General features: G+C 30.6%; 2 protein-coding genes across 3 annotated transcripts in view; one reads left to right on the forward strand and one right to left on the reverse strand.

Annotated features, from left to right (window-relative positions):
• LOC148280870 (acyl-CoA Delta-9 desaturase-like) overlaps positions 1-13,484 on the reverse strand; it is a 202,620-nt gene that overhangs the window by 64,320 nt on the left and 124,816 nt on the right. The gene's annotated exons all lie outside the window — the stretch shown is intronic.
• On the forward strand, positions 1,025-13,237 carry LOC148280872 (acyl-CoA Delta-9 desaturase-like). 2 transcript variants are annotated; one of them, XM_088227648.1, is made up of 8 exons: positions 1,025-1,121; positions 3,730-3,890; positions 6,416-6,525; positions 7,880-8,042; positions 9,916-10,089; positions 11,528-11,713; positions 12,124-12,284; positions 12,432-13,237. In XM_088227648.1, exons 2-8 carry the CDS (start codon positions 3,745-3,747, stop codon positions 12,668-12,670), a joined length of 1,179 nt encoding a protein of 392 aa, XP_088083774.1. In that variant the 5' UTR covers positions 1,025-1,121; positions 3,730-3,744; the 3' UTR covers positions 12,671-13,237. The 2 variants fall into 2 exon arrangements, with proteins under 2 accessions (XP_088083774.1, XP_088083775.1); XM_088227649.1 differs by lacking the exon at positions 1,025-1,121 and adding an exon at positions 1,199-1,305.

Consider the following 13,484-nt stretch of genomic DNA (forward strand, 5'->3'; position numbering starts at 1 on the left):
CATAATTCTAAATTATCCCTAGATACGCTACGATGGGTGTACCAATGCAGTGTCCTATGCCCAATTAGGTGTGTTAATTGAATGATGATGATATAAGATAATAAAATACAAATACATTTTGTGTTTGCATAGGCAGACAAATAAATATAAATAAATCATGTTTCATGGATATAATGACGTGTCTATTAACTAATTATTCATAATCTATCCAATAGAAAAATAAAAATAATGATAATCATGGTTTATTAACAAAAAAATACAATTTCTACATACATACTCATGTAATAGATTTTTATGGATTTTGTCTAGTCTGCCTAACTGGGTACAACCTGTTTTAAGGCAGACATTGTTGTGCAAAATAAACAATAACATGACTACCTCCTAGTTAATTTACTATAGAGTTATACAATATGGATTTTTTACTATTTTTTATTTTAGAGGGTTTTTGAGTAAATTTTCCGATTTTTCTCTGTACAAACCCAGTAGCCAAATTTTACAAAACGTAGTTTGAACTTTTTTTGCATTTAAAAATCTTAAAATCTGTTTAAGCAAAAATGATCCAGCTCCATAAATAGGCATATAACTCATAAATGAAATGTTAATTTTGAACAAATGAAACACCATTGGCAAGAAAAATACTATTTTCATCATTAACAACGATTTTTCAAATCAAGTAGTTATCTGTAATTGTATATTAGGGTGATCTTATATTTCCTCAAGTAACTCAAAACTGTAATTTGACAGTTGGATCTTTTCTACATATAAACGTCCAATTATTACATCCAAAGTACATTGAAATTATAACTATTAAATACGATTAAAAGAAATTTCCAAATAAAAACTGATATACAATAAAATATTCGACGACATTAAAAAACGCTAGACTTTTAAAATTTAGGCACGTATTTCTAAACCAATTGTGCAATTGGGTGTTACAGTTAAAATGACGTTCGAATAATAAAAAATATGTCTTTTTTTCTGTCTATCCAGAACAGGTTTATAAGAGGTTTTTTAAATAAAACAGTTTTCCTTATTCATTTCTCATTTGTGTTCAAGCGTTCACTTGAAAGGACACATTTAGGAGAAAAAATCGTATTTCACTAGGAACTGGAAGGATTTGTGTGAGTTTTGTTATATTTCTATTTAGTATCTTGTGCTTGTCGTTTTTATTATAACGTGCTTCAAAGTGTTTTTTTATGTGTACGTAAAAGGTCGAAACATTCTCAAATAATTTAAATGTTTACAATTGATATATGAAAAAACGGTTTTGTAGGTTCCAGTTGTTTTGTTTGCTGCAAATAAAAAGTATTCTTATTTTTTTAATGTTATTAAACATGTTTGTGTTTTTGGTAAAAAAAAAATAACAGGACTTTAAAATAATAATGATTTCTCCATATTTAATTAATTAATTTTAATGTCACTAATACATTAGTAAATTAAATGATTTTATTTATTGAATTGGTATTCACTTCGTAACAATTCATGATGAATTGTGTATTATAAAATCAAAACTTTGTTATTAATGCTACAAACATATTTTTTGTTTTTATTAAACTTCATGTTAATTTATTATATTTTTTTTTAAGAAACTATTTAAAAGTAAACTTTGTTTTCATGTCATAATTAGGTTTCTAGTTAAAAAATATTAAAAACGTTCATTTTTTATAAATGCTTTACTCTTACTTTTAAGTTATTCATAATTTAATTAAAATATATTTTAAAACGCTGTATTGTGATAAATAATTATTTATTTAATTACTGATTGGTTTCTGAGCTATTACGCAGTACCGTATCATAATTTAATTTAGAAAAATAACTTGTTTGTCATTAAATTCAGTTTTATTATAATTTTGTAGTATCTATTTTTTTTCAATGACTTGTGTCTTTAACAAAGCATAAAACATATAATTTTTAAAAACTTAAATATATAGTGGCAAATAGTAAAAAAAAATATAGTGGCAAATAGAAAAAAAATAGAAACCTTTAAACCACTAACTTTTACAAATGTACAAAAAATATCTGTATTTATCCATTTACATGTGTAAATCAAGCGCTGTTTTTTTTATGATTTCAAACTGCGTATGTTCAAATAATGCATTTGTACCTGTACACTGATTGTTAAATGAGGTATTTTTTCAAAGAATAACTTATTCAAAAAATATATATTTTTAAGACTTATCAGCGGGTGGGAAAAGGGGAATATGAAAGGGGTTATGCAAATGCACCACAACACCCAGACTAATGGAGAAAATATTTTTTCTTTTTTTTTGCGGACTCGCGCCGCCAGTTTCACAGTAAGACGTCTAACCAATTGCGCCGCGGTGCGACGCCTGTATAGTTATGTCATTTCTGCCTCTGCTTTTTCGTTTTGTTATAACATAAGTATTCTTTTTCTAAGGGTTGTTTATTTCTTTATTTTATTATTTTCGAACTAGTTTCTGTAACTTTTGTACTTTATTCTTCCTAAATTATTATTTGTAACACATTGTTTGCTGTGAACGTGTGAAATAATATTTCCTATGGGTAATCTATGTACGTAATATGTCCAAGGACCCGATTACAATAGGAAGAATATACAGCTATCTTCACAGCCTGGACAAGGTTACATTTAAAAATTTTAAATGTGTTAATTGTAGTGCAGTGGATTAACCTGAGTTAATTCGATTCCTTTAATCTCCTACCACCAGAAAATCAAACCAGTCTTAATGTTTCAATTTGTTGCAGCAGAGAAAGAAAAAAAATGAGGAGGAATATGGAAGTCTAGGTATTTAAAGAGCTTACGATCTGTCATTGGCTGGTTTAAGTGGCCACTTTACACGCTGTGTAACATTCACTAATCTGCCCTTGTTTATATATCCACATTTTCTCAACCCTTCCATCTGTTGACTTTTTTCTGGTTTTCCCCATCGGACTTGTTTCTTTGGGTTTACTAACAAACCAATGAACTAACATACCCTATTGCCGTCAGAATCGTAAAATTTGATTGAGGGTGACAGAAAAATTGACTGTATATACTTAGGTTGCTCTGACGGTAACAGGGACGTTGGAACCAGTAAATAGAAATAAAAAAAGATAGAAAACGCGAATCTTTTGTAAAAAAAAATATTTTTGGAAAAAATAATTTTTTTCGTCACAGCTAAAAAATTCATTGTTTTTACAATTTGGATCTGAACAGAGGTTACAAGACCTTTTAAATAGATCCGGGTAAGTGGGGGGGGGGCTTACAATGTTGACTTTGGTGAAGCAAAAGGGCTAAAACCATTATCATGTGAGTGAGATTTATCCGGCGGAACCAATTCACCTCCTACGCTACGCCTGAAAACAATTTTCTAATTTTTATACTTCTTCTTCAACTAGAACTATTATATTGTGTTACCAAAATATTTCAAGAGAGAAATCCCTGCAAAAAAACTGCTTTTGCAGTTTGGCGGAAATGTAATAATTGTTCAAAAGAATGCTTACGTAAAAATTTTCAATTAAAAAAAAAGTTGGTATTGTAGAAGATTCTAACTTTTGAACTCGTACAAACCAAAGGTCGAAAAAAAATTTTTTTTTTAAGTTAGTTTAATCGTCAATTTTTAGAGTAAGACCAAATTAATTTAGATCAAAATAACTCCCTACGGAGAAAATCCAGCCGGTCAACAAACATTTAGACATATTCGAAGCATTGTAGTCTTAATTTTGTTTACCTAGCTTAAGCATAGATAATATATTTGTTATTATTTTTAGGTAATTCGCCTCGAAATGGCGCCTGGACTAATAAACGGTTCTGACGCCCTAACATCTAACATGGTGTCGCCACAAAAATTGCAGCAAGAAAATTCATCACAAAAAAATACCGACAATTCTGCCAAAAACAAACCGTACTATCATCCAACAACTAAATACGAGTATGTTGATTTTTTGTATTATACATTTTTTCTTTTACTTTAAGTATCGCGTCGTATCTATATAATACTAAGTTAGATCTCTTTTAGACCAATACTGGACACTTGCCAATAAAAACCCATTCTCCAAAAAACTGACAGAGGAAAGCTAAAAATGTTTATACGCATTCATCAATTTAAGCAAAATTGAACACCCATCGATATGGAAAAAATACATTTTTTTTTTTCTATTTGGGTGAGGCAAATAGGGTCTTATTCCAGATAAAGTGGATGCCTTATTTCGGAAACAACGGACAAGGTAAAAAGAAACTGCCAATGATAAAAACATTATTAGAAACTGTTGGTCCACACACACCGAGTAAATGAATTTGGCTTTATCGTTTTTTTTACATTTGAAAATAAATATTTGCGTTCTTATAATTTACCCAATTATTGAATTTTGAGGACCATTTTCAACGAGCTGTAAATAACTTGCTATTAAAAAATGGGAATCAATTGAGGTAAATTGGGATTCAAACCACAGACCTTGAGTCCGTGAGTCTGAGACACTAGCCGTGAGATTACAACCCAGATCATGGTTTAATACTGTACACTTTTCATGACTGCACTTGCGCCAAACCGCCTTACCTTCCTCACGTGTATTTTCTTAACATAATTTTAGGCATATCATATGCTCAGAATCCTCAGGACCTTCAAAATCAAATTTCGATTGAACTGAATGAAGAATTTGAAGAGTTTTTTTTATCGTTTACTTCGGTGACTGATTTTGGGTATCCAAACGGTTGTGTATCTGAAAATAGGACACTACCAAAAATATTTTACAGCTTGCACGTCAACATAATCTTTGACGTATAATTGACTCAACATAGCAAAAAGACTAAGGCACCTTCATATTAAACTATATAATAAAGTTTTAATGCTTACACCTTGCTGTCCAACTTAGCTTGAGCTCGATATCATCAAAAACTAGATTTTCACCCAAAACTTAGAATTTTTTAAGTCCTTCACACGCAGCTTCAATGCTCACGGCGACAACAAAAATGCAAGGTGGCAGCCACAGCTATAATCGACAGTGGTTGTCAATACTATCCAGGTAATGGTCCAAGAGTTATCAGGCTATCCGAAATTAAGACACTACGTATACTTAATATGGGTACTTTTCTCTACACAGATTTGTCGTTGAGGGAATTGGTTATTTGATCAAAGCGTATTATAAATAAAGTTTAATACTTATATTTATTAAATCACAATTTTAATAGTTGAATTTTCTAAAAAAAAATTCTAGTGTTATTTTATAAAACTAAATTCACTAAATATGATTAAATATTTGTTTTTAACCACTAACCGACATTTATATGTCTACCAGTTTCGAGATGTGCACGTCTCCTCGTCAGGACACAAATTAAACCAACATGCAAAACCCACTATACACCTTCACCATAGTTGTTGCACACAAACATAAAACCAACACGACATGTATTTTAATAAGCACATGCACTGATTAGGACAAACATGCACTGATTAAATTATGAAAATATTATGTGTTTGAGAAACAAATGAAAAAAAGTAGAGGGGATGGAGGGAAGGGGTAAACTTAATAGGTTTAATAGGGTGACCATTACAGTGGAACATCGTATACAGGACTGTATTGAAAGTTTGTTTAATTATTGATAAAAGGAACATTTTAAAGCTTTCCTAATGTGAAATATTTCCATATTATTTTCTTTTAACCCTTTATTATTTGTATGTAAGATTTTAACTATTATTATTGTGAAGACACTTCATATGTTCTTTAACACGAATATCAAAATTTCTTACATATATACAAAAATACAAATAAAATTAAATACAAAAATAAAATTATATCCAAATATTTAATAACAGTTAAATGTTTGACCGCAAAAATTATGCTTTAAATATTAATAATAAACTTAATTCAAATTTAATTAAAAATAAAAAAATTCGTTAATAATAGAAGAAAATGGAGGAGCTGGAAAATTAACTATATTATAAAGAGCAATGTCCAGTTTATTGTACGTTTATTTTTAGAACTTTGTATTTTTTCAATTTTATTGTTCATTGCTCGGTGTTCGGGTGGTTTGAGAATACATTATATGTGTAAAGTAGAACTAATTTTACTTTATGACTACTGTACGTTAAAAACCCTAAAAAGAGGCAATCAAGTGAAGATAAGTCATCTTCGTAGTGTAGTGATTGGCCCGCTTGTTGACCATGTTTAGTTCTGGGCTCTATTTCTGGAAGAGTTCGCATATAATACACATTTTAAAGGTGGTTTTACTCTGAAATATTTCACTGTCTCTGGACAAGCACCTGATGCGTAAGACTTATTTCGTTGCATTTATGTAACATATGGTCAACATACGCTGGATCGTGTATATATGCAGTTCCCTATGCACCACCTGGTGCGGATAAAGGTATAATGATGATGATGATTATTGTTGATGTAAACGTTTTTTTAATTTTTAACATTATTTACCCCAAGAAATAAAATGTTTTTTCTGTTCTAGATATAAGTATAAATGGAGAAATATTATAGTCTATTCATATTTGCATACCACGTGCTTTTATGGCCTTTATCTCCTTTTCGTCTATGCAAAATGGAGGACAGTTTTGTTTTGTAAGTAAATATGACAAATTTTAATAATTTTTACTGTGAAAATCATGTTTTTATTCAATTTAAGCTACTCGCCGTGCAATTTACAAATGTACAAAATGTTTGTCGACATGTTTTGTAATAATGATTACTAGTAATAATTACTGTAGTGTCCATGCATTCTTTGTTAGTCTAAAGGCACTTATTTAGTAAAATGTGGGTATGTTATATATGTTTAAGTTGCGAGCGGCGCGAGGCGGCCAGCTCTATTCTTTCGGGTTTTGCCTTCCTAGTCGGTCACATGTCCTTACTATTATAATAGAATTGAACTATCTAATGTAATTATGATACAAAATTATCTATGAGTATCTATCGAACCTATCAATTGTGATCAGTTGCGCCCGGAGTATTTAAAGATACAGGCTAAGCATTTCACAATAACGTAGTATTAACGTAGAATTAACCTGAAACTTCAGTTATGAATATTTTAATAAAATAAGTTTTTGAAGCACTAACTTTGTGATTTCCCATATCAAAAAAAATAATTAATATTTAATTTGTGTTAAATACTACGTTTTATATTTAAATATCCCACCGGTTATTCTCATAACTTGACAAAAAAACAGTCATGTTTTGAAACCGGTCGGCAAATTAAATGTATGTTATGTTTTCACACAAAGTAAATATTTCGTTATTTTATGTTAAACATATTATTGCAACAGAGATGAAGAAAATTTTAGAAAATGGAAGCATCAGCATTTACTGAGCTTATAACCTGTGATTGTTTTTTTTCTCCTTACCATTTGCCAACTTTTTTTTTATTTCCGTTCATATAAGAGTACATTTATCATTTATTTATTTCTTTCACATTATTTTTTCATATAATGAGACTAAAATATTTTGTTTTGTGTTTGTGTTATGGTAAAAATACAAGGCTCGGCTGACTCGCCTTTGTCGTTTTTATCCTTACCTTTTGTTTGCCTTTATTTTTTTTTATTTATTTATGTAACATGTGTTATTAATATGTTTTTTTTTTGTTAATTCATATAAAGATACATTTCACAAAAAAAAAATACGTAATCCTAACTCTAACAGACCAAGAGCCTTGTGTTGAGTTGGGATACAACATAATGGGAAGTGGAAGCATACATATTATTTAAGAATTATAAAAATAAAAATTGTGTGCAGCGTGAATATGAATTTTAATAAACATCTGTACAACATGATTAATAGTATATAAATCTATGCAATGTTTCGCAGCAGTCTCCTGCAATGGTCTCTTCCCTTAGTGAAAATCCTAACTTGTACTATACACTTCTGAAAATGGTAAAAGTAGTTTCGTACTAATAAGCCTCGTTACTGAATTATTTATTTCCAGTTTTGATGTATTCGCTGTTTACTGGTTTGGGACTAACAGCGGCAGCACATAGATATTACTCACACAGGTCATTTAAAGCAGAATGGCCGTTTAGGCTTATTTTGGCTTTTGCCCATTCCGCCCACAATCAAAATGGTGTCCTCAAGTGGGCTCGAGACCACAGGTACCACTTACTGAATTATTTTTACATTTAGTCATCCATATAAACTAGGTACATTCGTTACTTGGATCTACAAGGGCCAACGTCAGATTTCAAATTTTTTGCCACCATTTTGTACAGGGTCGATGTCAATTAATAAACATGAATATTTAACTATTTAAAAAAAGATACATGTTTTGTTATGGGTTTTAGCATTATTTGTTATTAAAGACGCCAATTAGTTTATTATAACGCCTTAACATTGCTTAATAATTACTTCCTCGTAATATAACAGTTTACGTAATTGGCCTTTTTAGACCCAAGCCACAGTCATAATCAACGTCAATTTTTTTTTCACAATGAGGAAGTTCAGTGTCTTTTTTTTTATTTGTTGAAAGACTATTGACTCAGCCAAAAGAAATTTATTTTCTTTTCATATCGTATTATCAGCGCTATATTTTTTTAAAGTTTTGTATTTCGGAAATAACTCCGCGTGTGACGTCAGAGGTCGTTCTCTGTTAGTTCTTCCTATTGGTTCGTTTACGGTAAGCCAAACGGATATCCTTTACAGCTTTCCCATCATTGGTTGGTTCATATGAACCAGAGACGTCAATCAAAGTAGTGCGTTTTTATGAAAATATTTTTTATTATTTTTTCGTACATTTTCAAGAAAATTTGTCGTACATTTTAATGCTTTAATTTTTACCGCGCGCAAGAAAACATTTTTTGTATCCAATTTCCTGTAGGGCTGAAGTTCCCCATTAGGAAGTTCAGAGGTTTTTATAATATTTTTTTTTATTTTTTATTTTTCAACATTTTCTTGGTAATGTATTCTATTGGAGATATATTTATGATATCATTTTATTTTATGAATCACGAATAAAAAAACATTAAATAATCTTTTATCAAAAAGAAAAAAAATATTTGGGATTCTCAAACCTTTTCGACAATCAAATGTTTTTTTTTTCATTCCGCCAAGAAAAGGGTTTAAACACTAGCAAACCAAGCAAAATAAACATGTTTATTTATCGAGATATCATCGCAATGATTGTTCAAAGTTTTTTTATTCTGAAATTACTCTACCAGTGACGTCACAATCTCTCGTCGGTGAGTTTTGCTGACATCTAAAAGAGCCCCGAAGCGTAAAAATACAATAAACTTTTTAAAAAAATTAAAAATTAAAGGAACCGAAAATATATCTTTAATTGAATGGTTATTTTAAATAAATTGAAATGAAGTTTGTTTTTATCAAAACAACTAATATTCATTTTTTCATTAATATTCAGGAAACTTGGCCAATAAAAGAGAAGAAAAAATTTTTAACCGAATTTTCCGTGGCACTGAACTTCTCATGACAAAACAATTAATTCATCTGCCTTATATTCATGACTTTACTATTTGTTTTGTAATAATATTAGCGTTCATCTATTATATTTTATTTAGAATTTTTTTCCACCCCGTAGCCAAATGGTCAGACCGTTAACCTACCATGCAAGAGGTCTCGAGTCTAATACCCGATATGGTTGAAATGAAAATATTTGTTTGCAAAATTGTTTTCCACTGGAATATTCATAGTCCCAACACTGAATCTTAAGCATAAAACTGATCATCTTACCTTAATGGAATAAACATGATCATGATACGCAACGGTCGGCGTACTAATTCAGAGCCATATATACCATTCGATGCAGAAAAGGAATACAAAATAATGAATTCATGAAGAAAATATAAGAAATTCCATAAACAAAAAAAAATCTAATCTTTTGACTTTCAGATCGATTTAGAGGTAGTAAACACAAATAAACGTACTCAAAATATTCTTGATTAAATCTGGCATTTGAAAATTAAGTTTTTAATTAGCATTTATGTTATATTACCATTTTTTTATTGTTTTCAGGTCACATCACAAGTTCAATGACACTGATGCCGATCCTCATAATATTAATCGTGGAATATTTTTTGCACACATTGGATGGGTCCTAATCACAAAACATCCGGATGTTATCACTAAAGGAAAATCAATTGATATGTCAGATATCAAGAACGATCGTATTGCAATGTTTCAGAACAAGTAAGTTTAACACCTACCGGAGATGGGTCCGATTAGACTCAGTAGCATTGTAAATGATTTTTGTAGTGAAAATTCATTTTTTACTTCATTTTCTTTCACTAAAACATAAAATTTGTTTACAAAATTTTACCACATATTTTTTCGGAATTTAAAGCATGAATAATAATAAAAAACCCACAAAAATGCCTAAAAGGCAAAATTTAAAACTGGGCCTAATTTAACCCATCAACGCCACGCACGTATTTTTTTGAACCAGCGGGCTTTAACAATTAATAAATAAGATCATACACACTTCAATGGTATGCAGTGTATATTGATCATATGTTACATTAAGGGAAGGCGATCAGCCTTAGGAACAAAAAACATTGCAGGAACCACCTTTTAAATCAATACTTCATTTAGACCTCTGAAATCAAACGCAGAACCTCAAGCGTTTTGGGATGTGCTTTTTTATCGCAAAACAAGCCGCATCCTTGGAGGACTATTAAATTAACCTAAGGGTGTTAGGAAACTCGAACTCTACCTAATAGCCTGATTCTTGGAACTTGGCTTAGAAAGAGAGGTTTAGCAAAATGATAACTCTCGCCCTACACACAGTAGCCAGGCTCTTTAATGACCTGGACTCAGACCTGTCACAATAGATCTTCACATATCACAGGAGCTTGTACGGCAGTAACTTTCATTTTTAATAATATAATGGAATAGTAGATGGAAGGCTTAGGCGCCTACCGCTGTTTACGAGGCGGAATTTTCTAATTATCTCGGCTCGATTTTCTTAATACGGATTTTTACCTGAGAGTACCCATTGAACTGAAACCGTCCAGGATTTTGGTTATATTTTAGACATTTAACTGAATTCTCAATCCGCCTTGATACCGATACAGTTAAAAAATAATCAGGTTTCATTCATTTAAATAGGTTTACTAATTTCAAAAACCTTTTCAAAACGTTGACGTCAGTCAACAGTAGAACATCAAAATAAAGTATGGTTGTATTTTTTTGAGAATTATCTGTATAAACACCGGTATAAGCACCATACGTGAGAAAATATTTATTGTATTTTTATTTAGGACAATTGCATTAAAACAATTTTTTTTTACTTTCGCCCTCCAGGGAGTTTTTTGATGTAACACATTACAACACGTACAGAGAACAGGCGGTGCCTAGTAGGTGAAATAATTCAATCAGATGAATTTCACCCAAATTAACAAACACGCTGCATTTAGTTTACCAATGCAGTGCCCTCAGCACCACTGGGTGTGGAAAGGGATATAACGATGAATTAAAAATATTTTATTTACTAATTAAAACCTATCGTCTTTGAAAAATATCTTTTTAACTTAATACTCGTATGAAGATTTTTCTTGCATCTTAAAAGCAGATCTTTTTTGTAATTATAAGTAAAGATGAGTCTTATTTATTTTGTTTTTTGTTTAAGGTATCACGACTTTCTGGGTCCATTTTGTTGCTTTTTTCTTCCAACGTTTGTACCCTGGTACTATTGGGGAGAGGACCCGTGGGTAGCGTGGTATGTTTGCGCCTGCCTGCGATTTGTTATCACATCTAATATCATTTGGTTTGTGAGCAGCTTCGGGCATATTAAAGGGATGCAACCGTATGAGCTGTAAGTATAATTCAAATATCTCAACTCGTCTTTCAAACTATATAATTCGACTCATGTCTAGGGGGAAGGGTGTAATGTGAGCGCCTACCACTTGAAGTCACGGGATTGATTTTTGACGAGGTCGATATAAAATATAGTTTTTAATGGAATCAGATTATGCTTATGTGGATATCTTTCTAGCTAACAGACCAGATATCTTTGCATAATCTGCTTTGCACTTTATATGGTTATATTAGTTCGTTCGATTTGTCAAATCATATAAACGGAAATATTTTATTAAACATATGTTTTTACCGCAATATTTGTGGAAACACTGAATACTTATTTTACCTTCATGAACCAAATAATTTAAACTTGCCGCATTTGGTGAAAAAACAAAGGTTGATCTCAAATCCATGGATTTTTTATAGGAAACAATCTGGAAGGGACCATAACATCGTCAACTACCTCACCATAGGAGATGGATGGCACAATTATCACCATGCATTTCCATGGGATTATGCTAATTCGGAATTTGGAAATAACACCCTAAATATTACCAAAAACTTTATAGATTTCTTTGCAAATATAGGTAAGTGTCTATGAAAACTACTTTTTAGTATACGTTTACCCTTTAATCCCTGAACAAAGATTTAGCAGAGTTTTAAGAATTAATAAAAAAATAAAAATGTAATATACTTCGATAACACTGTCAATGCCTAACTATTTTTTTTTTAAGGTTGGGCATCAAACAGAAAAACAGTACCACTGGACGTAGTGAGGAGACGAGTTTTGAGGTGTGGAGATGGATCGCACCCCTTCAGCAAGAGTCAAAATCTTCTTTGGGGATGGGGTGATAAGGACATGTCTCCAGAAGAAATGAAGATGCTGATAAAAGACAAGAATTCTACTCAAGACGATAAAAACCTTGTAAACGAAGATGAAGTTTTTGCCGAATGCTTTAACAAGAAGGGTTGAGAAGCAAAATTAGGTTATTTGTGCAAAGTACGTACCTAAACGTATTTGCAATTTGCAGAAGATTGTGATCATTTGAGATGTAATACGAAATTGTGAACGCCGCGCCGCGCTGGTAAAACCACGCGTTTCTTTGATTTGTTTTTTGTTAAATTGATATATTTTTTAATTCGTAAAAAAATATTTATGACACACGAGTATGAAAACTTGAAAGTTATTAAATCAATTATTTTATAAGGAAAAATGACTTCGTACAGTACTCATATTTTCTCTATTTGTAGAATAATCGGAGAAATAAATTGTTTTTTTTTTTTTGATTGGATGGCTCTTTGAATGTATACCAGAAAATATTAAAAATAAGGTAAATCACCAAAAATAACATTTGATAATTAGTAGAATTTTCGGTTTTCATTTTATTTAGTAAATTTTTTTTTCAAGCATTTTCGAAATTATACAACTTCAAATTACAAAATACATATAACAGTGTAAGCCACAAAAACTAGTCTCTTTTTAGGAAAGTTACAGTTATAACATTGAAAAATAATAAAGTAGATTAGATAGAAAAGAAAACGTTTATATATAATTATTTATAATAATATAGATCAATAAAAAAAAACATATATACAATCAAAGGGAACTGTTTTCTTTCACTTACATTTTTGTTTATTTTATTTAGATATCTCTGAAATAAATTTGCTAGAGTTACATATTGATGTTGAGTTGGCAAAAAAGACTGCTTTAAATAATTTATTTGGGTATAATAAACACGTAGAATCTGCTATAGTATTTTGAGAAAATTTTGTATTTTTTTTTTTTT

The sequence above is a fragment of the Micrasema longulum genome, unplaced genomic scaffold (genome assembly GCF_059751315.1).
Source record: "Micrasema longulum isolate JH-2025_06_02 unplaced genomic scaffold, ASM5975131v1 h1tg000521l, whole genome shotgun sequence".
Lineage (NCBI taxonomy): Eukaryota > Metazoa > Arthropoda > Insecta > Trichoptera > Brachycentridae > Micrasema > Micrasema longulum.